This window comes from Oncorhynchus mykiss, chromosome 19, assembly GCF_013265735.2.
Source record: "Oncorhynchus mykiss isolate Arlee chromosome 19, USDA_OmykA_1.1, whole genome shotgun sequence".
NCBI classification, from domain to species: domain Eukaryota; kingdom Metazoa; phylum Chordata; class Actinopteri; order Salmoniformes; family Salmonidae; genus Oncorhynchus; species Oncorhynchus mykiss.
This window is the reverse complement of record NC_048583.1, coordinates 55,679,068-55,707,064: the sequence shown is the minus strand read 5'-3', so window position 1 is coordinate 55,707,064 and position 27,997 is coordinate 55,679,068. Positions and strand designations below refer to the sequence as shown.

The following is a 27,997-nucleotide window of genomic DNA, read 5'->3' as shown; positions in this document are numbered from 1 at the left end:
ATGTACACTGTGTACAAAACATTAGGAACACCTTCCTAATATTGAGTTGCTCCCCCTATTGCCTTCAAAACAGCCTCAATTCGTTGGGGCAAGGAATCTGCAAGGCATTCCATAGGGATGCTGGCACATGTTGACTCCAATGTTTCCCACATTTGTGTCAAGTTGGCTGGATATCCTTTGGTTGGTGGACTATTCTTGTTACACACAGGAAATTGTTGAGCGTGAAAAACCCAGCAGCATTACAGTTCTTGACACACTCAATACGGCCCCCCCTCCCCCCCCCCCCCCCCCCCCCCCCCCTCCCCCACACGCACACACCCTCACACCTAGAGCAAAGTGACAACTCCTCCACACAGAAACAAACGCATACACATAAAGAGCGTAAGACTTAATCTTTATATATGTCTCTATTGTACTGTACCACAGACGTGTTATGGACGATGAGCCTCTGTAATGTGACATTTCTGTGACAACATGCTATGGCTTTTCCAGTACGATGGGGGTTTATAATCCGCTTCTCAGTTATAATCCATGGATCAATCCCCTCATGTCTACCATCCAAAGGAGATCCCAGTCTCATACTGCGTAGTCTCATTCATTTGTCTCAATGTATGATAAGTCTGTTCTTTTGGGGTCTGTAATATACAAACCCAAACTCTCATTTATAATTAGTTTTGTAGTCTGAATATGTTTTACTCTCTCTTCTTTTAGAAATGCATGCATACATCTGTATGAAGGAAATATCTGAAAGAGCTGTGGCACCTCACAAGCCAGTCAATGAAGTTCCAATGTACAGAAAAATGTACAGAGACCAAACACAATGAGCATGTGTGTTTACAACATGAACTAATGCAACAGTACAGTGTTTCTATGAATAGGCCCTATATTATCATACCGGTATTTACTAAGTAAGGCAAGAGAATAGGTTATGGATTTAAATTTTGAATGTTCAATCCTCGCATTCCCTCAGTAGCATCTCTTGAACTTGATGAGTTTGTGGAAGGCCAGTTTGAACTCGTCATTGAAGGCGGTGTAGATGACGGGATTGATGAGCGAGTTCAGGTAGCCAAGCCAGGTGAACACGTCGAAGAGCACTGGGTGGAACCAGCATTCTTTGCAGATGGCCAGTACCAGGGTACCCACAAAGAAAGGCAGCCAGCACACGATGAAGGCTCCCAGGATGATGCCCAGCGTCTTGGTGGCCTTCTTCTCCCGGGCGGCGCACAGACGCTTCCTCTCCAGCACGCTGTCTGCCAGCTTCACCTTCACGCTATTGAAGAGAGGCGACCCACCTCTGCCTCCTCCTCCACCTCCGCTGGTTCCCCCTCCAGGTTGCAGGTGGCTTTCCTGATTGGAGGCGGAAGAGTTGATGGAGCAGAGGGAGGAGCCGGCTGACGTCTGGATGAGATGGGCCGTGGTGAAACGCTTGCCGGACGACACTGGAGTCTTGAAGATGCGCGAGCGGGCGGCCACGTAGATCCGGCCATAGAGGATGATCAGCAGCACGGTGGGCACGTAGAAGGCCCCAAAGGTGGAGTAGAGCGTGTAGGAGATCTGGTCTGTGTTTACCAGGCACTCCATCACTTCCTCATTGGCCTTGGCCTGCCTCCAGAAGAGTGGCGGTATAGAGATAGAGATGGAGATCACCCACACCACCGCTATCATCAGGCCCGCTCGACGCATCGTCCGGCGCTTGGAGTACTCCAGGGCATCAGTGATGGCCCAGTAGCGGTCCAGCGCAATGACACACAGGTGCAGGATGGAGGCGGTGCAAAAGGTGATATCTGATGACAGCCAGATGTCGCAGACGATCTGCCCCAGGGACCAGGTCTTACTCACCGTGTACACGATGCTGATAGGCATGACCAGGATGGACACCAGTAGATCTGTCACGGCTAGCGAACCGATCAGAAAATTGGCTGGCGTGTGCAGCTTCCGGGTCAGGAAGATGGTGGCAATAACAAAGGCGTTGGACAATACGGTGGCCAGGGTGATGATGGCCAGGATGGCCGACAGGGAGATCTGCAGACCTAGGAGAATGGCCTCGTCCCAGTGTGCCTCTGAAGTTTTGGGTCTCTCTGTGGCATTGGTGAAGATTGAATCAATGGAGCTATTATCCTGATCCATCTCGCCGTTCCCCTGTAACCCTTTGTTCCAGGTCTAGATGAGGCACATCACCTCAATCGATCAGAGCCTACGCTTCACGTTGTCTTCTCCGCATGGTAAAGAGGGCTGCATCGATGGATGTCACTTTTGGTTGTCACACGTATCCATGGGACGCGATGGATCCTTTATCCCTTATTTCAGTCTTGAAGACACACTGGGTTATTTGTTTATCTCCGTTTTGATCGTCTCAAAAGTGATGACTGCTATTTAGTTTTATATTATAGATTTTGGTTATACTCGTACCTTTCAATGCACAACTGTTGGCATTATTAATTCAGTAGACACACTAATATTGGTTTGACGCTGAAGTCCGGCGGAGGGACGGCAGACGCTGATTTGTATTCTGCTCTGGTCTCATCAAACCTCTGCTTTCTCGCTCGCCCAAGCTCTTATCTCCACTCCAGCCAGGCCGAGCACAACACCCCAGACCACGGCTCCCTATCAACTGCTGCTTTCATGGTCTCATCCTCTTCAATAACCCTCAGTGAGTCCACACTCAGAGATGATAGTAATACACAGGGATGGCTCGCTCTGTTCTAGCTTAAAGCTGAACCAGGGGTTATTTCATTTGGTTTCAGAGTCAAAGCCTGGGCGGTCCAGCCATGTTGATGTTGAGAGTGAGCTAGAATGTTAACATGATCCACATCAGGTGGGGAGTCCTTTTCAACCGGTCCAGTCATGGACAACAAGTCAATATCCCTTCTTCATGCCATATGTTTTTGTCTCTGCCTTAGAAATTCGCAACTCAATGAGATAAAGGCCAAGGCGTTTGCAGACTCCCAGTGAGACGAAGCACAGCATGTGTTGTATTGATTTCCAGTGTGTGTTAACTTTTTTCCTGTCAAAGCTTTGTTGGTCAGTTAAGCATTCAGGTTTGAGGTCCAGAGGGGAATAGTACTGCACAGCTTATTCCAGGCTTCTATTACAGCATGACAACCTAAGAAGAGGAAAGAGAGAGACAGAAATTGTGTGCATTAGAAATACATACGAGTCACCTTTTCAAACCGCCAACAATCCCACCTACGAAAAGTATCCTACATGCAGTGATACACGTAAGAATTAACAATACGTGACCTCGACATCTCTGCAATCTCATGCCATGAGACATATTTCTACCACCTACATCCCTATACCCTCATTTCTTTGGAGCAGTGCTGTAATGTGAAGGGCATCTCGTATATGCCTATATCATAATGAAATGCAAATTGATGGACCTGTAGCACATTTCTGATTATCGTTTCAAAAGAACCACTGATTGCTCTTACAGGCACAGGATGGGGACAGGTTATGGTATACATGATATGATACGTGGAACGCACTACACCTGTACAGTAGTATACGAACGATGATCACTCTGCTCAATACTGGGGCATCACAGGCATCGTACCTAAGGTAATGGTAATGTGCCGGCCAAGTCCACAACTGCCAGTTATTAGAAAATTAGTTATTGAAGGGGAGGAGCAGCAAATATCATACTACTCTCAGTACACCTGCCCAAAGTACCTTACATTGCAAAAAGTAATTATTGGCACACATAAAGTCACAAGGTTAATCCATTATTCTCTGTAATGAGGCAAAACATTGGCTGAGGGAACCACAAATGACAAAGCTATTAAGCTATTAAGACTCCTCACTCCCTCAACAATCTTTGCTTTGAATGGGAACTTCTGGGAACCCCAGAAGGAGAAAGCTCAGGACACAAAATCCCCCTGCTGTGGTAATCCCTGGGGGAAAAATATAGAATTTGTTTACATCTGGATATCATTTTGACATTTAACAACAGATATGCCAAGTCCTAAGATTGTTTTGTATATCCAAGAGCATTTTAATACATGGATTATTTGATTCAAATTTTAAAATGTCATATAAATGAAATAGCCACTGCCGCTGACACAGGGCAACATGCCACTAAGTGCCTAAAGTCTCCAATAGAGGGAACCACTAGGAAGCATGAGGGATTAGAACTGACAGGATGATGACATGACACCATTTAATCCGGGTCTCTCAGGTGAACACAACCCGTCAGACCCTATACATGCTGATCATTGAAAACATGGTGAGGTCATACAATAAGTTTTGTAGTGATTACTATGTTGTTGATGTAAATAATATTTGTTGGTCTGTGGTGGGTAATGAGGAGCAACCAGACTGTACTTGGCACATTTATGAAATTCCTTATTCCAGTTACTAATAAGCATGCACCCATTAAGAAAATTGATGAGGAATTGAATTTTTTTTTAGTTTAGAGGGATGAGGCAAAAGGAACGTCAAATAAGTCTGGCTGCACAAACGATTGGCAAACGTACTGCATATTGACAAATCATGTGACTAAACTGTATAAAAATAATGAGAAACTACGCTATGAAACAAAGATAAATGAGATAAAGAATGATAGTAAAAAGCTTTGGAGCACCTTAAATTCAATTTTGTGCAAAAAGGCTAACTCAGCTCCATCATTCATTGAATCAGATGGCTCATTCATCACAAAACCCACTGATATTGCCAATTACTTTCATGATTTTTTTAATGGAAAGATTAGCAAACTTAGGCATGACATGCCGGCAACAAACGCTGACACTACACATCCAAGTACAACTGATCAAATTAATTCCGTAAAGTGAGTGTGGAAGAAGTGGAAAAATTATTGTTGTCTATCAACAATGCCAAGCCCCCAGGATTTGACAACTTGGATGGAAAACTACTAGAGATAATAGCAGACGATCTTTGCCATATCTTAAATCAAAGCCCACTAGAAAGTGTGTGCCCTCAGGCCTGGAGGGAAGCAAAAGTAATTCTGCTATCCAAGAATAGTAAGCCCCCTTTACTGGCCCAAATCGCCGACCAATCAGCCTGTTACAAACCTTAAGTAAACTTTTGGAAAAAAATGTGTTTTAACAGATACAATGCTATTTTACTGTAAACAAATTAACAACAGACTTTCGGCATGCTTATAGGGGAGGACATTCAACAAGCACAGCACTTACACAAATGACTGATGAATGGCTGAGAGAAATGTATGATTTACAGACTTCAATGCGACTTTTGACATTATCGATCATATTCTGCTGATAAAAAAACGTATGTGTTATGGCTTTACACCCTGCTATATTGTGGATTATGTTGGAGAGACTTCCATTAAAGAACACCCTCTGTGTTCTGTCTAACAGACCACAGAGGGTGTTCTTTAATAAAAGCCTCTCCAACATAATCCAGGTAGAATCCGGAATTCCCCAGGGCAGCAGTCTAGGCCCCCTACTTTTTTCAATCTTTACTAATGACATGCCACTGACATTAATAATGTTGAAATTGAGCAAGTTGAGGTCACTAAAATGCTTGGAGTAACATTGTAAACTGTCATGATCAAAACATGTTGATACAGCAGTAGCTAAGATGGGGAGAAGTCTGTCCATAATAAAGCGCTGCTCTGCCTTTTTACAACACTATCAACAAGGCAGGTCATACAGGCTCTTGTTTTGTTGCACCTGGACTACTGTTCAGTCTTGTGGTCAAGTGCCACAAAGAGGAACCTCGGAAAATTACAATTGGCTCAGAACAGGGCAGCATGGCTGGCCCTTACATGTACACAGAGAGCTAACATTAATAATATGCATGTACATCTCTCATGGCTCAAAGTTGAGGAGCGATAAACTTCATAATTACTTGTTTTTGTAAAAAGTGTTGACATGCTTAATGAACCGAGGTGTCTGTTTTACTACTAGCACTAAGCTCAGACACCCATACGTACCCCACAAGACATGCCACCAAAGGTCTCCTCTCAATCCTCAAGTTAAGAAAAGACTATTGGAGGCGCACAGTATACTACATAGAGCCATGTCTACATCAAACTCTTTCCACATCAGGTAACTGATGCAAGCAGTAGAATCGTATTTTAAAAAACAGATTAAAAAACACCTTATGGAACAGCAGGGACTGTAAAGAGGCACACATGATAAGACACACACTCTACACACGTAGACATGCAAGTTGTATTGTAAATATGTGATAGTGGAGTAGTGGCCTGAAGGAACACACTAAATCTACTGGGTAAAGTGTTGTGAAATGTAATGTCATGTAATATTTTAAACTGTATATAACTGTCTTAATGTTGCTGGACCCCAGGAAGAGTAGCTGCTGCCATTGGAGATCCTTAATAAATACAAATACAAATATGCCTGAAATAACCCAGCTGCAAAATAGATACTTCTAATTTGGTGGGTTTTGAAAGAAAACAATATGGCTACAAAACAAAAGTCATTCATCACAAGAACGAGAGGGATTTGAAATATCAAATTAATGTAACAGGCTAGGATTAACAAGTCACGTGTGATAACTCAAAGCTTATAGTTTTTCATGTTGTTTATTTCCAGAAAGAATTTCATGTTTCTGTGACCCCACGAGCTTTGAAACGTGGCTGAAAATAAGGAACGGAACTTCACTGACGAGGTGGTTGAGATTTGGCACTGACAGATTGTTTAATTAGAGTGCTGAATGAGTGCTAGGGTATGTCTACTCCTGTCGTTTCACAGTTGCACCTCCCTGCACAGTCCCAAATGACAGCCCAGGGAGATTGAACTGTGCATGTTTCATCCTGATATGACACAGTAAATCACCTCCATTTGCAGAATAGTGGTGATTGACAAGTAGCCAGTAGAGAAGATTACGGTTTTATAATAGTGTGACAAAATAACAACCATTTTGGATTCATTTGCAGAGATCCTTTGCCTCTTGCTGTTTGCCAGAAGCGTAGATGTGTGGGAATAAATAGTCTTAGCATACATTTCTAGCAAGTCAGAGAAGTTGGCTGCCATACTTCAGAGAGGACGTGTAGATGGAGATAACAATGAGTCTGAGGAGGAAGTTGCCTGCCGTACTTCAGAGAGGACGTGTCACGTTCGTCGTAATAATTATCGGACCAAGCTGCAGCGCGATATGATTTCCACATATTATTTATTCGAAATGCGCGAAACAACAAAGAAAGAATGAAACAAACAACGAACCGTAACAAAGAGGTGTAACATACACTAACTCAAAACAATATCCCATAAAACACAGGTGGAAAAAATGCTACTTAAATATGATCCCCAATTAGAGACAACAATAGCCAGCTGCCTCTAATTGAGAATCATACCAAACACCAACATAGAAAAACTAAACTAGAACCCCACATAGAAAATAATAACTAGAATACCCCCCAGTCACGCCCTGACCTACTATACAATTGAAAAACAAAGGCTCTCTATGGTCAGGGCGTGACAGTACCCCGCCTCCCCCCAAAGGTGCGCAAAGCCTGAAACCAAATGGGGAGGGTAGGGGGGCGTGATTAGTATCGGTGGCGGCTCTGGTGCGGGACAAAGAAACCGCTCATTGCGTGGATCCACCAGCACCGGGGGCGGCTCTGGTGCTGAACGAAGAACCCACTCAGCTCATGAATCCGCCAGCTTTGGTGGCAGCTATGGTGCGGGCCGAAGAACCCGCTCAGTTCGTGGATCTAGCCTTGGAGCTGTACTGGACGCCGTGCTTAGACTGGGCATCGGCGCAGGGGAAGGCTCCAGCCATGGAGCTGGAGGTTTCGGACTGTTGACCATCACAGGAGGTTCCGGACCGTTGACCGTCTCAGGAGGTTCCAGACTGTGGACAGTCTCAGGATGTTCTGGACTGTGGACCGTCTCAGGAGGTTCCGGACTGTGAAACTTCGCCGGAAGCTCTGGACTGTGAACCATCGCTGGAAGCTCTGGACTGTGAACCATCGCTGGAAGCTCTGGACTGTGAACCATCGCTGGAAGCTCTGGACTGGGAACCATCGCCGGAAGCTCTGGACTGGGAACCGTTGCCGGAAGCTCTGGACTGGGGATCGTGGCCTGAAGCTCTGGACTGGGGACCGTGGCCTGAAGCTCTGAACTGGGGACCGTCGCCTGAAGCTCTGGAATGGGGAAGCACACTGGAGGTCTGATGCGTGGGGCTGGCACAGGTGGCACCGGACTGGTGACACGCACCTCAGGGCGAGTGCGAGGAGCAGGCACAGGACGCACCGGACTGGGAAGGCGCACTGGAGGCCTAGTGCGTGGAGCCGGCACAGGTGGTGCCAGACTGGTGACACGCACTTCAGGGTGACAGGCACAGGACATAGGACTGGGAAGGTGCACTTGAGGGAGAGTGTGAGGAGCAGGCACTGGACGTACCGGACTGGGGACACGCACTTCAGGGAGAGTGCGAGGAGCAGGCACAGGACGTACCGGACTGGGGACACGTACTTCAGGGAGAGTGCGAGGAGGAGACACATGACGTACCGGACTGGAGAGGCGCACTTGAGGCCAGAAGCGTGGAACCGGCACAGGTTGCACCAGACTGCTAACCGGATCCTCTGGTCGGATGTTGAGCAGAACACACTTGCACAACATCTCTCTCATCTCACTCTCTCCCAACTTCGGCATTGCCTCCCTGACAGTCTCTGGCTCTTCCCTCTTCTCAGCCGCTAGCTCCATGTGCCTCCCCCCCACAAAAAAAACTTGGGGTTGTCCTTGGGCGAACCCTGTCGTCATCGCTGTCCTCCATTATCTCCTTCCGTCTGTCGCCAAGGAAGGGTCTCGCATCTCCCCATCACTTCTTCCCATGTCCAGAAATTATCTCCTCTTTGGGCACGCTGCTTGGTCCTGGTTTGATGGGATATTCTGTCACGTTCGTCGTAATAATTATTGGACCAAGCTGCAGCGCGACATGGTTTCCACATATTATTTATTAGAAACGCACAAAACAACAAAGAAAGAACGAAACAAACAACGAACCGTAACAAAGAGGTGTAACATACACTAACTCAAAACAATATCCCATAAAACACAGGTGGAAAAAATGCTTCTTAAATATGATCCCTAATTAGAGACAACGATAGCCAGCTGCCTCTAATTGGGAATCATACCAAACACCAACATAGAAAAACTAAACTAGAACCCCAAATAGAAAATAATAACTAGAATACCCCCCATTCACGCCCTGACCTACTATACCATAGAAAAACAAAGTATCTCTATGGTCAGGGCGTGACAGGACGTGTAGATGGAGATGCCAATGAGTCTGAGGAGGAAGTTGGCTGCCGTACTTCAGAGAGGACGTGTAGATGGAGATCTGATTAAAATCAATGCACGCTCCAAAAAAACGCTATGTTACACTTTGAACTATGGGAGTCTTTCCCCATATGCAAAGTGATATGACATTTCACAGACAAAATAGACACGGAAGAGTTTTAAGTAATTACACCGAGGCATATAATATATTTTGCTTTAGAGGGTATTTGCTTTATACTTTTATATATTGTAAATATTGATATATTGTAAATATATATATATATATATATATATATATTGTTTGATTATGTACAGAGGGTGAAAGAACAACAAGAAAATGTCCTGTATCAGAGATACAATCCATTCTCAAGGTGTCTAAACTCAATTTACTACCAATTGAGCTGGACGTATAAATTCTCAGTCACCACGAGACAAGGCAGAGCAAAACTGGAGACTTTGACGCTGCTAAAGATTCCATTGTGCCAGAGTGAGATAGAGACAGTCTTCGTGGTGTAGTGCCTTATGATACATCTAGGAGGGACGTTGCTTTCTGCTCTTTTCAATTACTCCGGCAAACTGAATAAAGCCCCGTCTAACAGAAGCAAAGGCAGGGCACAGTTTATCTGGAGAGATGAGATTCCACTGTAATTCATTTAGCGGAGAGCTTTAGGGGCCAGACAGACCGCAATAACCAATATTAACGGTGACTGAGAGGGATTTAAAGGATTTAGAGGGCAGAGAATTTCCATGTGGAGAATAGGGCTCAGGTCTAAAGGTACAAGGTTTTAATTTGGTTCAGTTGTGTGGGTGAGGCTTAAACCTAGCACTTACAAAGCTATCATCCCACTGTTGCCATGATGTGCAATGAGTTAGGTAACCTACATTTTAAATAATGAGTTTAAATAATGGAATAAAGTTATTAGCATGATTCACAGGAGCTTTGCAGAGAAAACAATTATGATATTATTAAGCGTTATAGTCTACTACTATATAGCCTACTACGATATAATCTACTACAGTATAGTCTACTACAGTTTAGCATACTACAGTATAGCCTACTACATTATAGTCTACTACTATATAGCCTACTACGATATAATCTACTACAGTATAGTCTACTACAGTATGGACAACTACAGTATAGTCTACTACAGTATAATATACTACAGTACAGTATAATCTACTACAGTATGGTATTGTCTTCATCAGTATAGCCTATTACAGTATGGTCTACTGAAGAATAGTATAGTCTACTACAGTAGAGTTTACTACAGCATAACCTAATATAGTATAATATAATATAGTATAGCCTACTACAGTATAGTCTACTACAGTTAAGTATACCACATGATTGCATACTACAGTATATCCTAAAACAGAATAATCTACTACAGTACAGCACACTACAGTATAATATACTACAGTATAGTACAGCCTACTAGAGTATAATCTACTACAGAATACACTACTACATTATAGTCTACTACAGTATAATCTACTACAGTATAGTATAGTCTACTGCAGTATTGTTTAAGATAGTATAATCTACTACAGTATGGTATAGTCAAACTACAGTTTAGCCTACTGAATAATAGGATATTATACTACTATATAGTCTACTGCAGTATAGTCTACTACAGTATAGCCTACTACAGCATATTCAAATACAGTATAGTGTACTACAGTATCATCTACTACAGTATAATCTTATACAATATAGTCTGCAAAGGTATAGTCTAGTACAGTATAATCTACTAACAGTATACTACATTGTAGGCTATTTCACTACAGTCTACAATAGTATAATCCACCACAGTATGGTATAGTCCACTACAATATAGACTGCTACAGTATAGTCTACGGAAGTATAGTCTAAAACAGTATAACCTACTAGAGTATAGTATACTACAGTATAGCCTACTACAATACAGTCTACTACATTATAGCTTACTATAGTTTAATATATAGTTTAATATACTATGGTATAGCCTACTACAGTATAGTCTACTACAGTATAGTCTATATTCATTACAATATAGGCTACTACAGTTAAGTATACTACAGTGAAGCCTATTAGATTGTAGCCCACTACAGTATAATATACTACAGTATAGCCTATTACGGTATAATATAGACTATACTGTATAGTATAGTCTACTATAGTACAGCATACTACAGTATAGCCTACTACAGTATTATCAGCTAAAGTGTAGTAAGTCTACATAGTACAGCATACTACAGAATAGCCTACAACAGAATAGTCTACTGTAGTAAAGTCTACTACAAAATAGTCTACGGCAGTATAGTCTACTACAGTATAGTCTACGACAGTTTAGTCTTCTAAATTATAGCCTACCACAGTATAGTTTACGACAGCAAAATATACTACAGAATAGTATTGTCTACTATAGTATAGCCTACTACAACATAGTATAGTACACAGAAGTACAGTAAAATCTACAAACAATCTACTACATTATAGTCTATTACACTACAGTCTACTATAGTATAATCAACCACAGTATGGTATAGTCAACTACAATATAGACTGCTACAGTATAGTCTACTGAAGTATAGTCTAAAACAGTATAACCTACTACAGTATAGTATACTACAGTATATACTACAGTATAGCCTACTACAGCCACTTTAATAATGGGAATTGATGGGAATTTATGTAAAATATATCACTAGCCACTTTAAACAATGCTACTTAATATAATGTTTACATACCCTACATTATTTATCTCATATGTATACGTATATACTGTACTCTATATCATCTACTGCATCTTTATGTAATACATGTATCACTAGCCACTTTAAACTATGCCACTTTGTTTACATACTCATCTCTTATGTATATACTGTACTCGATACCATCTACTGCATCTTGCCTATGCCGCTCTGTACCATCACTCATTCATATATCTTTATGTACATATTCTTTATTCCTTTGCACTTGTGTGTATAAGGTAGTAGTTTTGGAATTGTTAGCTAGATTACTCGTTGGTTATTACTGCATTGTCGGAACTAGAAGCACAAGCATTTCGCTACACTCGCATTAACATCTGCTAAACATGTGTATGTGACAAATAACATTTGATTTGATTTGATTTACAGTCTACTACATTATAGCCTACTTTAGTATAGTATACTATGGTATAGTCCACTACAGTATAGTCTAAGACAGTATATTCATTTCAGAATAGGCTACTACATTTAAGTATACTGCATTGAAGAACTACTACATTATAACCTACTACTGCAGTATAGCCTATTATGGTATAATATACCACTGTATAGTATAGTTTACTATAGTACAGCATACTACAGTATAGCCTACTACAGTATAATCAGCTAAAGTGTAGTAAGTCTACTATAGTATAGCCTACTACAGAATGGCCCTATAGTCTACCACAGTATAGTCTACGACAGTATATTCTACTATAGTATAGCCTACAACAATTTAGCCTACAACAGTTTAGCCTTCTACTTTATAGCCTACCACAGTATAGTTTACAACAGTAAAATATACTACAGAAGAGTATCGCCTACTATAGTATAGCCTACTACAGTAGTATCTAATACAACATAGTATAGTACACAAAAGAATAGTCTAAAAAGTATATTCTACTACAATATAGCCTACTACAGTTTAGTCTGCTACAGTACAGCATAATACAGTAAAATATACTACAGTATAGTATATTCTACTATAGTACAGTCTACTATAGATAATCTACAACAGTACAGTATAGTCTACTACAGTATAGTATTCTGCAGCATAGTCTACAACAGTATAGTCTACTGCAGGATAGCCTAATACAGTATAATCTACTACAGAATAGTATAGTCTACTACAGTAGTGTCTACTATAGTAAAATATACTATATTATAGACTACTTCAGTATAGTCTACTACAGTGCAGCCTACGACAGTATAATTCACGACTGTATGGTATAGTCTACTACAGTATAGTTTACCACAGCATAGCCGACTATTGTACAATTTACAACTGTATGGTATCTTCTACCACAGTATATTCTACTACAGTATAGACTACTGAATTATAGTATAGTCTACTACTGTCTAGTCTACTACAGAAAAGTCTACTGCAGTATAGAATACTATAGTATTTTAAACTACAGTATAGTCACCAACAGTATAGTCTACTACATTGTAATTGAATACACTACCGTCTACAACAGTATAGTCTACAACAGTATAATATACTATAGTACGGTATAGTCTACTACACTATAGTCTAATACACTATAGTCTACGATAGTATAATCTACTACAGTACGGTATCGTCAACTACATTTTAGCTTACTATAGTATAGTCTACCAAAGTATAGTATAGTCCACTACAGTATAGACTACTACAATATAGCCTTCTACAGACTAGCCTACTACAGCATTGTCTAGTACATTATAGCCTGCTATAGTACAATATACTACACTATGGAACTACTAATATACTGCAGTATGATATCTTCTACCACAGCATATTCTACTACAGTATAGTCTACTGAAATACAGTAAAGTCTACTACTGTATAGTCTACTACAGCAAAGTCTAATGTAGTATAGAATAAGATAATATATTTAACTATGGTACAGTCTGCAGCAGTATAGTCTACTGCAATATAGTCTACAACAGTATAGCCTTCTACAGAATACCATACTACAGTATAGTAATGTCTACTATAGCCTACTATAGAACACACTACTACAGTATAGTTTAGACAACTACAGTATAGTCTACTACAGTCTACTATAGTCTACTACAGCCTATTAAAGTACAGTACAGTCTACTACGTCATTACGTTGTTACTGCTAGTGTTATATACTATAGTGAAGCCTATTAAAGTATAATCTACTAGTGTAGTAAGTCTACTATAGTATAGCCTACTACAGTAAAGCCTCCTACAGTATAGTCTACTATCTAGCCTACTAATGTACAGTATTGCATCTTCTACCACAGTATAATCTACTACAGTATAGTCTCCTGATATAGTATGGTCTACTACTGTATAGTCTATGACAGCATAGTCTTCTGCAGTATAGAATACGACAGTATATTCAACTACAGTATAGTCTACAACAGTATAATCTACTATAGTATTGCATTGTCTACTACATTTTAGCCTACTACAGTATAGTCTACCGAAGAGTTGTTTAGTCCACTATAGTCTAGTATAATCTACAGTAGAGTCTACTACAATATAGTCTACTACAGTATAGCCTACTACTGTCACGAACCTCGCCGAAGATGGTGCCTCTTCCTGTTCGGGCGGTGCTCGGCGGTCGTCGTCGCCGGCCTATTAGCTGCCATCGATTCCCTTTCCGTTTGTTTTGGGTTATTGGGTAATTGGGTACACCTGTTTAGTATTAGGTTTTGTTTGTAGGGTATTTAAGGGCACTAGGCCCGCTAGGTATTTGTGCGGGCTTGTCATTGTTACTCTGTGTTTGATGGTGTGATTTATTTTTGTGTATTTATTCTCCGGACTAGTTTGTCCTGTTTTGGACTGGCAACATATTGTGTTGTTGGCGTGACTGTTTTGTTGTGCTGGGGAATAAATTGGAAGAAACGACTGAACCTTGCTCTCTGCGCCTGATTCCACCCACCACACCTAGTTGTCCGTAACAACTACAGTATAGTCTACTACAGTATAGCCTACCACAGAATACTATACTACAGTATAGTATACTCCACTATAACCTACTATGGTATAATCTGCTACAGTATAGCCTACCACAGAATACTATACTACAGTATAGTATACTCCACTATAACCTACTATGGTATAATCTGCTACAGTATAGTTTAGCCAACTACAGTATGGTTTACTACAGTATAGTCTACTACAGTATAGTCTACGACAGTTTAGTCTCCTACAGTATAGCTTACTACAGAATAGCCCGATAAAGTATAATATACTACAGTATAGTATAATCTACTATAGTATAGCCTACTATAGAATAGCCTGCTTCAGTATAATCTACCACGGTACATATAGTACTGTATAGCCACAGCATAGCCTACTACAGTACAGTCTACTACATTATAGCCTACTATAGTATAATATACAATAGTGAAGCCTATTACAGTATAGTCTACTACAGTATAGTCTACTACAGTATAATCTATTACAGTATAGTTTAGCCTACTACAGTATAATTTACCACAGTATAGCCTGTTAGAGTAAAATATACTACAATATATTATACTATAGTATAGTATAATCTACTACAGTATAGTGTACTACAGTAAACACTACTACAGTGTTGTCTACTACAGTATAGTCTACTGTAGTACAGGCCAAATTAGATTTAGAGAGAGAGAGAGAGAGAGAGAGAAAGAGAGAGAGACAGAGAGAGAGAGAGAGAGACCGAGAGCGAGAGAGAGAGAGAGAAAGAGAGAGAGACAGAGAGAGAGAGAGAGAGAGAGAGACCGAGAGCGAGAGCGAGAGAGATAAAAGGAGTAATGGTGCGTAGCTTATCCTCTGAAGGGAACCCTTAACAAATCTAACTCAACAACACCATATGAATGTCTAAAATGACTGAGACTAAAATAATAGCGTATCACCAAAACAGCATAACTCATACAGTAGCAATGCAGTCTTCATCGTTCAACTTGACGGTAGCTAACTATCTGCAGTAACATTCTATCCTGTCTTTCTTTTGGGGGGGGGGTTCTCCCTTGGAGCTTAATTACGAAGTTCCAACACCATTTTGCTTCTCTACCTGTCACTTCCGATATATGTAACGTAGCCTATTCTGGGGAGAAACAGCTTAAGGTATGCTGCTTGTTAACTGTGCTGAGGGGGTCTGCCGTGTCTCTTTGATGTCATTTGAGTCGCCTGCCCTCCTGACATGTCTGGGCTCTGCAGATGTTTGTTCGATTGCACAGCATTTGTGAGATGAACTCTGACAGCCAGGCGTGTACACTGAGTCAACTCCCCAGCGTGGCATGCTAATTAGGGGATGGAGGGGTGAGAAAACGGCATGATTCTTACTCTGGATTCAATCCATTGTCTCAATTGTCTCAAGGCTTAAAAATCCTTCTTTAACCCGTCTCTTGGATTTAACAAGTGACATCAATAAGGGATGATAGCTTTCACCTGGATTCACCTGGTTTGTCTGTGGCTGCAGTCCAAATGCAAAGTAGACAGCCCTCAGCCCTTGAATTGCGTTTTCCATTGTCACATCCGGGTGTACCTTAAATTTCCCTTGCCCAAGTGAGAGAGAGTGGTGACCTGAGAGACAACATCCTTGGTGGAAATCTTGAAGTTGAGCTTAAAAACAACCAACCTAAAACTATTAATGTAGCTAGCAAGCTAACGTAGCATGCTAGCACTCATGTCAGGTATCTGGGAACAGTTAACCATAACTGGCTTGCTAGTTTTATAGTTTGGTCATTTATTCCAATACATTTCAGAATTCACCAAAAGTATGTTTATGAAGCTAGCTACGTTTTATAGGCTCCTCACTACGAGACTAAGCCACTTTAAGCATCATTCCCATTTGCCAACGCTACAGAAACCAATCAAAAGTTTGGACACACCTACTCATTCAAGGGTTTTTCTTTATTTTGACTATTTCCTGCATTGTAGAACAATAGTGAAGACATCAAAACTATTAAAGAACACATTAAATCATGTAGTAATCAAAAAAGTGTTTAACACATCAAAATATATTTTATATTTGAGATTCTTCAAAGTAGCCACCCTTTGCCTTGATGACAGCTTTGCATACTCTTGGCATTCTCTCAACCAGCTTCATGAGGTAGACTCCTGGAATGCATTTAAAAGTGCCTTGTTAAAAGTTAATTTGTGGAATTTCTTTCCTTCTTAATGAGTTTGAGCCAATCAGTTGTGTTGTGACAAGGTAGGGGTGGTATACAGAAGATAGCCCTTTGATAAAAGACCAAGTCCATTTTATGGCAAGAACAGCTCAAATAAGCAAAGACAAATGACAGTTCATTATGACTTTAAGACATGAAGGTCAGTCAATCCGGAAAATGTCTTAAAGTGCACTTGCAAAAACCATCAAGCGCTATGATGAAACTGGCTCTCATGAGGACCGCCACAGGAAAGGAAGACCCAGAGTTACCTTTGATGCAGAGCATAAGTTCATTGGAGTTACCAGCCTCAGAAATTGCAACCCAAATAAATGCTTCACAGAGTTAAAGTAACAGACACATCTCAACATCAACTGTTCAGAGGAGACTACGTGAATTAGGCTTTCATGGTCGAATTGCTGCAAAGAAACCACTACTAAAGGGCTATTTAAACAAGAAGTAGAGTGATGGAGTGCTGCATCAGATGACCTGGCCTCCACAATCAACCGACCTCAACCCAATTGAGATGGTTTGGGATGAGTTGGAGCGCAGAGTGAAGGAAAAGCAGCCAACAAGTGCTCAGCATGTGTGGGAACTCCTTCAAGACTGTTAGAAAAGCATTCCAGGTGAAGCTGGTTTGGAGAATTCCAAGAGTGGGCGCAAAGCTGTCATCAAGGCAAAGGGTGGCAACTTTGAAGAATCTAAAATCTAAAATCTAGTTTGATTTGTTTAACACTTTTTTGTTTACTACATGATTCCATATGTGTTTTTTCATAGTTTTGATGTCTTACAATGTAGAAAATAGCAAAAATAAAGAAAAACCCTTGAGTGAGTTGGTATGTCCAAACTTCTGACTGGTACTGTATATACTTATTTTAGCAAGCTAGTGTCATAATTTTGTCTGACATGTCAATAAATGCAGCCGCGTTGATTAAATTTGACACTTCGCTGCTACCGGAGTTTGACACGTGACAACACTTTGCATTGAATTGTTGGTCACATCAACCCCACAGGTGATCAAAGTTCTTCACTCGCTCCCTCGAGTGGAGCGAGGGCCGAGGGGGCAACTTTTGTGAATTGGACCTCCACTTAAGATGGCAATCAAACTGCTTTCGATTTCGATGGGAATTCCCCAGGGGGAAAGTGGCTAGCGTGAGTGCTGAAGGGGTAAAATTAACGTTTTTGGACTGCAGCCTATGTCATGGGAAGAGCAGGTTTCCTTAATGTTTTATACACTCAGTGTAGATTTCAAGTAAACTGTAGGCTGTTACATTATTTATCATCGTCACAATTGTGGAATATGCTCCAAAATCCGTTGTGGTTCGATGATAACTTTACAGAAATGTTGCCAAGGCAGAGATGAGTGGCCGAAAACGAGATGCGCACGGACAGCAGTGTACACATCAATTCAGGTTACATGACTTGTGTAGGCCTAATAAATGACAATCACTGAATGTAATTCATAACCCTTTCTGGTGTTTTGTATGTGATGTCTATTTGCACTTATTAAATGGTACCATATGGATGCCAGAATTATTTTAGAGTGGAGTAGCCTAATGGTTGGAATAGTAACCGAAGTCTGGACACTGACTGTAGACCTCACATGTAACCTATTATAATACTAGCCCTATCCTGCAGGCAAATGACTAGTGGCCTCATGGGTGGAATGTTATTAACATTTTTAATAATTAATAAACACATTTTTAAAAACTGCTGAAAATCTGGTGTTTTTATGTCAAACAGTTTTGTTATATTTCAGTCTTCTGTGATGTATATAATGTGTTGCAAACTCAAAATGTAATACATTTCAACTCTTTATCTGACATTGGTACAGGTATCTTCTTTTTTTAAGCCCATAACCATGTACGTGAAGTGTATACTTTGGTTTCAAAGTAGATGTGTTTAAGACTACCAAGAAACACTCTGTGTGACCCTGATTCAGCCCACTGCAGTAAAAGGTTCACTCCTGCAGAATGAAGTGTTCCTCTCATTAAAATGAGAGCGCAAATGTACATTTTTTGCTCTGGGACAGGAGTAGAGAAATATAATTTATTTCTTTGAGCATCTTGAGAGAATGCAAATGTGCACTTAAGGACCTGTTGTGTATCCTACATGTGCCATTTCTTTCAGTGACATAAAAGCTGACAGTATTTCATCTTCAACCAAATCAAATATACATTCAAGACTAAATGAAATACTATCAGAAACTTGTTGGATCGTTTTCAGTTTTTCATTTCCTTAAAACTGATCAAACTGATGTCATTTGGAAATCTCTCTGGTCCCTAAACTTCCTCGCTCCGTGAGAGAAGTAGAAATGAAAGTGAAAACTTCACCCGAGTCAACTAAATTGTTGTGGATACATTGATAACTTCATCGATTTATGACACCATTCTGGTGAGCATGTCACGGACCCCTCTGGAACTTACATTGCACACACCTGGCCCCTATTCCCCCTGATTGTATTTGTATATATGTGTCCTTTGTTCACCATGGTGCTGTCGATGATTGTTCCCATGTCCGTTGGTGGTGTGAGTACCTTTGCGTTGGTGCAGCTGTTATGCTGTGTGCTATATATATTGTGTATTACGGGTATTGTCCCGTGTCGGTCAACGACGTTTACCCTGGCACTTTTGTTTGGGCACTGCCCAGTGTTTTTGTATACATGTTTGTTTTGGGTGTATTATAAAACCCTACTGTGTATTCCTGCGCCTGTCTCCAAAATCCTTTATACCAGCATGACAGAGCAAGGTTCAGGTAGCCTACTGTATATGCAGCCAGGTTATCCGTTATACAAGTCAATATTTGATGTCCATCCATGTCTGAGGAAGTCGGGAACTGACGTTGAAATCGTCCACTAGGGGCAACAGTGAGCACTGTTACCTTCAAGTAGGTTTCGGTTTCAAGATCGAATCCGGCAATAGAATAATTGAATTTTGTTTCAAGCCTATCCCAGATCTTAACCCTAACCTTAAATTAAGAGTTAATGCCTAAACTTAACCATTAAGCACTTCAAAATGTGATGTTTCGAAATTTGACATTTGAGGAACATGGACATCTAATTCTGACGTGAGACTGTGAGAGCTAGTTGACGTAATTGTTTGACAATCAGATGAAAACATGACTGCTTGTGTTCATGCCACATTAAGCAAATCAGTTAAACTCCAACAACAACTGCTTCCCGGGCACTGATGACGTGGATGTCGATTAAGGCAGCCTCCCACAGCTCTCTGATTCAGAGGGGTTGGGTTATGCAGAAGACACATTTCTGTTCAATGCGTTCAGTTGTGCAACTGACTAGGTATCCCCCTTTCCCCTTGTAAACGTTAAACCACAAACCTTTACTATTAGACCCATAGTGATCCTATTAAAGTCATAGGGATTCTATATGTCTTTTTTTTTTTAAAGATTTTTTTTTTTTTAAAGCCTATACACATAATAGGAGGTACCAGGAAGAAGGTCAGGTGCATGTGTCAGAGGTCAGGTGCATGTGCAGAAAAAGGGGGGAAAGGAGGTCTGGAATAGCACAATTCAAGTGTGTTACACTGATGCATTCCTCCATGGAAACAACAGGATTATTTTACCTTTATTTTAACAGGGAGTCCCATTGAGGCCAATGTCTCTTTCACAAGGGAGCCCTGCATGCACACAATTTACTAAATACAATAGAATACAAATATACAAAATTACAAACACACTGAACTATCGTAGGCTGCTACATCATAGACCCTTCACTCACTTTGGACATATTGTGGGTTATCCTGTTCTGAAAATATAGCTACTGTATTTTTATGTGTTGGTTTCCAGGGAATTCTTCTGTGAACAAAGAAGAATGTTTAACCCTTACACACCAACATTATTAAATAAAGACCAGTATGTTTGACTTCGCAGAAGAGATATTGATTCTGATTCACCACACGTTGGTGGGCAATAAATATCTCATACACTTGAGGCCTGTTGATATGAATTATTGATCCAGTAGCTGTGTGTGTGCGGTATAGGCTAACAAAACTGTGAATAATATATTAGATAAGAATATAGACAGCAAAGTTTGACCTTGTATCTAAACAGTTTCATGCAACTACATGAACATTCAGAGTTTAGGGTTGTGGATCAATGGTCTATAATGGGAGGGCTGCAAGAAAATGCAGGAATACAGATTTTGGGGATTAGATCAACTTTTCCTAAGTCAATTAAAATTCTATTACATGACTTTGAAGGTAGAGAGTTTAAGCCTGAAAATGGTCCATAGACCAAGTCTTGAAATGTTGAGAGAGCTAGGGGGGTGGAGAATAGGACTTTGGAGATTATAGGCTGTTGTTATACTCTGTGGGATAGGCCCTACATAGCATTCTAATATCTTGACATTCCGTGGGGGAGCTACCTATTCAACAGCCGGGCTGCAGCTATTGAGCCACCACAGAAAGTTTGTCCTATCAATGCTGCTGGAAGACTGGAGGACTGAGAAAGCTTCCTGTGTTGATTAAGACTGCAGTAGTGGGAGGTGCAGATGGTGCAGTGACAATGCTGTAATCCCAACCTCTGGGCACAAACCACCAGACAGATCGGAGAGTTTGGGGAAAATAATCTCTGCTTCTGTGTCCGTAAGCGGATATGGGGAGACAGAACACAGGAGACAAGAGGACAATTTGTCTGTCTGTCTGGGACAACTATATGTCTAGTTTTTCACTTCGTCAATCTGTCTGTAGCTATCTATCTGTCTCTTCCTAGTATATGTCCACTATATTGCTATCGTCATCCCTCGGACCACTTTCCTCTGCTACACCTTCAGAACCTTGTCCTTATCCAGAACTTGGCTCAAACATTCACGTACAGTAGAACCAGTCCACTCTATTGTTTGGAACCTGACACTGACCATTCAAACACATTCTCTCCCTGCTGTTGTACAATATGCTGCTCACTACCTGGGAAAATTGGGATGAGTCCAGAGAAATCTAGGCCACCTGAGTTCCTTCCATAGAGAATGGAGACGATATACTGTATGCTGATGTGGGCTGTATCTCAGTCACAACTGCCCCAGGTGGAAGAGGGGGCCATGGGGTGTTCCATCTGATGCCATCTGGGCCTACAAAAGAAAGGCTCTCCAGCCCACCATGATATGTGATTATTTATGTTCTTTTTATATAAGAAATTATTCAGCGTAGTAATCTGTCTCAGTGTATCATGGAAGTTGGAATCGAATCAGTTATAACTCTGAAGTAGGTCTATTTTTACCATTGTGTAGACTAGAGGATGTGAGAGTAGGAGTGGGCTGCGATTGCCAGTGTGTTTAGATATGTTATCCTCTTCAGACTAACAGTGGAAGCTCCAATAATTCATCTGACTACAGTAACAATTAGGATAATAGGGCAGCAGATAGCTTAGTGGTTAAGAGCGTTGGGACAGTAACCAAAAGGTTGCTGGTTTAGAATCCTCGAACCAACTAGGAGAAACATCTGCCGACGTGCCCTTGAGCAAGGCACTTAACCCTAATTACTCCTGTAAGTCGCTCTGGTTAAGAGCATCTGCTAAATGGCTAAAATGTTAAATCTGTCTACAGTAACACTCAGGATAATATCTGACTACAGTAACACTCAGGAATAGATCTGACTACAGTAACACTCAGGATAAGGTCTGACTACAGTGACACTCAGGATAATATCTGACTACAGTAACACTCAGGATTAGATCTGACTACAGTGACACTCAGGATAAGGTCTGACTACAGTAACACTCAGGATTAGATCTGACTACAGTAACACTCAGGATGAGGTCTGACTACAGTAACACTCAGGATTAGATCTGACTACAGTAATACTCAGGATTAGATCTGACTACAGTAACACTCAGGAATAGATCTGACTACAGTAACACTCAGGATAAGGTCTGACTACAGTGACACTCAGGATTAAATCTGACTACAGTAACACTCAGGATTAGATCTGACTACAGTAACACTCAGGATGAGGTCTGACTACAGTAACACTCAGGATAATATCTGACTACAGTAACACTCAGGATTAGATCTGACTACAGTGACACTCAGGATAAGGTCTGACTACAGTAACACTCAGGATTAGATCTGACTACAGTAACACTCAGGATGAGGTCTGACTACAGTAACACTCAGGATTAGATCTGACTACAGTAATACTCAGTATAAGGTCTGACTACAGTAACACTCAGGATAATATCTGACTACAGTATCACTCAGGATAAGGTTTGACGACAGTAACACTCACAATGAGATCTGACTACAGTAACACTCAGGATAATATCTGACTACAGTAACAATCAGGATAACTGAGAGTCTGTTTCTCCTGTGTTTATCACCCCAGCTCTGGTTATCACGCACTGATATAACTGTACATTTTATTAACACTGGGAGAGCAGGAGACAGACAGACTGAGACCCAGTCTTCCCTTGTCTGTCACCGCGAGACGTTCAGACAGCAGCAGAGGGAGCCCCACAGAATGTCTTTTGAAGTAGGTTTGTGTTTGTTCGATATATGGCTTTGAAACTATTGGAACTCACGTTGAGTGCCTTTAGCTACCTATCCAATATTGCAAGATGCCTGATGCCTCCGCAGTGACAGGCAGTGATTGTCGAATCACGAGTTGGAGGAGATTTCATAAAAGTGACGGGATGTCTCCCAGGAAGTGACTTTAAGAAATTGATGAATCTATCAACGCACAGCAGGCATTCTAGAGTCACCATTAACCACTATTGGTTTTATAGAATTGCTGCAACATATGGCAACTATGGCTGCTTATGTTTTCCTTGTCATTTCCCCCCTGTGATTGATAAATTGTCCTGATCCATAGATTACTGAGAGATATGGATACGGAGATAGGAAGAATTGGAAGGGATTGCAGGGGATTCAAAAGGATGAGGGGATTCTAAAAAAGGAGAGATGGAAACAGAGAAAGCGAGACTAAAACCAGAAAAGAGATGAAGGGAGATGAACAGAGAGAAGGGGAGAAAGCATTAAATCTGTGACTGAGAAATTGTGTGTTTGTCATGGCAATGAAATCCTGGATTAAGACCCAATGGGATTAGCAATTTTGTCTCCATTTTCAGGGGTTGTTTGATTCAGGCATGTTTAAAGATTACAATTATTTTAGCCCGATGGTCATAATAATTTGTATCTTTGTTTTTTTACCATCACTGTATTGAGACAGAGAGCTTGGCTAATTTATCCTCACGTTAGGTATATTAAGCAAAGATTCTACATAGGCCCACTTCTGGGGTGATGAACGGCTTATTTATCTCTATATCTGTTTTTTATTTAATCACTTTCAGCTAGTTCCAATGCAATTACTTCCAGGTCTTGCATCTGACCAAGTCATAACGAAATTCTTCCATGCATCACAGACTCAAGTAAATATTAATTATATTCAACATACATTCACATGCAAAGTTTAGGCCTATTATTCATATGTATGCCTGCACTGTGAATTCAAATGAAGATGACATTTGGTGAATTTGTTCTCCACAGCAGAGTGCTTGTATAAGACAGGTTATCTATTCTACAGCCAGTATAGAGAGGAGCCTTGGGTCAGGGTAACAGACCACGGTGAAAAGGTTTCTGCTGTTACTGAGCAGTAACATTTCACATCTCATGAGACAATGTGAAGACACCCATGGTGTGCAAGTGCATGTGGGCACATGTGTGTATGGGTGGAAGAGAGCAGGGGGGGATGATCTGCCTCTCCTCCCCTCAAATTCACAATCCCCCTCATCTCATGCACTTGACAATCTCTTTAATCTGACAATATCACTATAAAACAATTTATGTCACTTTGCTACTGCCTGGTGGCGCAGCTGTCCTGTCCTACAAACAGGAAGGAAGCACATCTCAGCTGGACAGTGTCTTTGTGTCACACTGAAAACAGCTCTCCAGCCGACCTTAACATGCCATGATAGCTCCAGAGAAATATGGAAGAAAGGTTTTGCTATTAAATTCATTCAAGTCTCCAAATGAGGGTCTGGGAAACGATCTCTATTTCTCTCCACATGTTCTGTTAGTAGGAAGAGGCAGGCGTCTTGGCCTGATATGTGCCCTCTAAATCATTAACACTCTGTTCCCACACTAATTATCAAAGAAAGATTTGATACTTTTCCCAATGAGTTCTGAATGGGGCTCATCCTAAGATGTTCCCTCATGCATTAGGAATATATCCAACGCTTTCAATATAGACGTCTCCTAATTTCACCACTATATAAAAAAAATATGTTTATTGTCACATACACCAGATAGGTGCAGTGAAATCTGTTGTTTTATAGGGTCAGCCATAGTCGTACGGCACCCCTGGAGCAAATTAGCGTTAAGTGCCTTGCTCAAGTACGCATCAACAGAATGTTTCACCGTGTCGGCTCAGGTATTCAAACCAGCAACCTTTTGGTTACTGGCCCAACACCCCTACTGCTTGGCTACCTGCTGCCCTATACTATCAAGGGGTAATTATATTGGTTATTTTATCACAATGGTCCAATGGTATGAACTCAAGATGGTAAATCGCTTTGGATAAAAGCATCTGCTAAAATGGCACATTGCTATTATTAGTTGTATTATAGTTATGAATGCACTGAGATGCTATTAATGCTTTCACACACTTCAGTCACCAAAGAACATGGAACGGAGGATGGTGTGGGAGATATAATATATATATATATATATATATATATATATATATATATATATGAGATTAAAGAAGACCAGACAAGAAAGAGAGGTGGTGGGGGGGGGGGGGAGAACATGCCACGCTCTCTGGAAAATATTTAATGAGAGTAATTGGATGTCTGCTCTTCACTCTCGATGATTTCCGGGGGTAATTCCATGTTAACAGAGTGATGCTGAGACTCAGATGTTTTACTTTTACATGTATGTCAAACAAAAAACTATAATTGCAAAGTTAAACAAACAATAGAACTATATGCTCAAGGAATACTTTTAGTAATTTCCAATTAAAACATTTAAAAAACTTTTACTTGAAGAACAAAGCAGATGCAAAGTTTGGTAAAAGAATGATGGTAAGAACAGCACATTCTGTTACCAAACTTTGCATTTGCACTGTTCTTCAAGTAAATGTGTTTTTGTCAAATTTTCTGTGGAATTTGTTAAAAGTAGTCCTTGTGCTGTAGATAAAGTTGTATGGTTTGTTTAACTTTGCAATCATTGGTTTTGTTTGACATACATTTGACCTGTTGCCATGGAATTGCCCTTGACTAGCTCTCTACATCAGTGATGTAACTCGGTTACAAAATGCTCCTCCACCACACTAAGACCTGGTATGAAACACGAATGAAGTCCAAACAAATGGACTAATGGAGTCCGAACAAATCACCATTCTCCATCAATCCCCTTATGACATGAAGGCACTAAAGCAATCCCCTCCTTACAGACTGTGGCCATTGTCCTTTTCCTGGCCCCTGAAGGTCACAGTCAACATTGCTCATGGACCCAGCCCATGGCAGCAGTTTGTGTACAAAGACCTCTTGACGCCAGCCAGACCAACATTAGATCAGATCTGAAGTGGTGTAAATTATGACTGAAGAGAGCAACACTGGCTTGAATGAACGGGCAAGGCAGGTAGAGAAATGGCTGTGAACCGTAATTGGTGTTGAACTGCCAACCCCTAACCCTATAAACATAATTCTGCTTATATCTTGTCGGATTTGCTATTGTATATCCCCAAGACACATTTGACGAAACTGTCCAGTTTAGATAATACTTCGTCCTTGGGTGAGCCGAGTAAATACAACAGCCCTTGGCCAAGTTCCCCCACACGCGCAACCTGCGCAACCGACCACATACTCTCGCGCAAACGGCTACACCATGTCAACCTGACCTACACGACCCACATTTTGTTGAGAAATGTGTCTATGGTAAATTCACTGCACCTCCACATGACTGAATTGAACGCACCTATTTAACTTAATGTGTTTTGCGTTGTTTGCTCTTTGAGACAGAATTGGAACACATCTGCATGGCCCTGACTACTAACTGATGTGGTTTTACAAAACGGTCACAACTTCATTTCTTGAAAGGCTATATTGTGTAAATTCAAGTAGCTTCAAGTAGCTGACCAGATCTTATTTTAGGTACTAACCAGTGTATATTGAATTACCAGCGCGCAATGGCAACGGAGACCGCACGGCTGCACAATATAGCCTAAAAGGGAAAATGCATTCACAACTGTATATAGTCTACTTACCATGGTTTTCAATTTTGCCACAAGGATAATTTCCTATTTTCGCCCTCATATGAGCAGTGAATGGTAATCTAACAAATGAGTCTCCAGATCCCTACAAAGTTACACGCGAAATGTCCATTACGCACGTCCAATTCGAAAATTGAAAGATTTTGTTGCGCTGAAAGATAACAGCAGGCATCTAAATGTTGTGGTGTTTCCAAAGGTGTCCATACTGCGTTTCACAAGACTTTAGAGTGGTCCCAATGTTTGTAGTTCATGTATAGCGAAGCATCCTCTTTTTCGAACTGAAACCCATTGACAGATATTTCGATATCTTTCCCCTTCAAACCTCAGAAAAAGTAGTATACGAATACTTTCCAATAAAAACACTTCTCGGCTTGAATAACTCCCCAAACAAACCGACTGAAGCTACACTTTCCAAATTGAGAAATATAGCACCAGTCTCTTCGTCCCGTACTGTTTAATTACCAATACGAGCTCCAGTACATGCCACAGAGTCTACAGCATGAGTTGTCGACGCTCCCATTCGGAAGAGGGATTACCAACCCCTGTGCTGATGCGCTGTGGATTGATTCATTGCTCTCGCGTAAATTAGTAAAACCTCAACGAGTTTCATGATAAAGTGTATCCATGCAGCCTTGAAGAAAATGATGCATCAAAGATGAAATGCGTCCATAACATACTCTGCATAATCTGTGCGTGTGCGTTCAC

General features: G+C 41.0%; 1 protein-coding gene across 1 annotated transcript; it reads right to left on the bottom strand.

Annotated features, from left to right (window-relative positions):
- Positions 1-336: 336 nt before the first annotated feature.
- On the bottom strand, positions 337-27,997 carry htr1d (5-hydroxytryptamine (serotonin) receptor 1D, G protein-coupled). Its single transcript, XM_021574758.2, has 2 exons — positions 27,287-27,997; positions 337-3,103 (listed from the first exon to the last, which is right to left on the bottom strand). The coding sequence occupies exon 2, from the start codon at positions 2,125-2,127 to the stop codon at positions 967-969; it is 1,161 nt and encodes a 386-aa protein (XP_021430433.2). The 5' UTR covers positions 2,128-3,103; positions 27,287-27,997; the 3' UTR covers positions 337-966.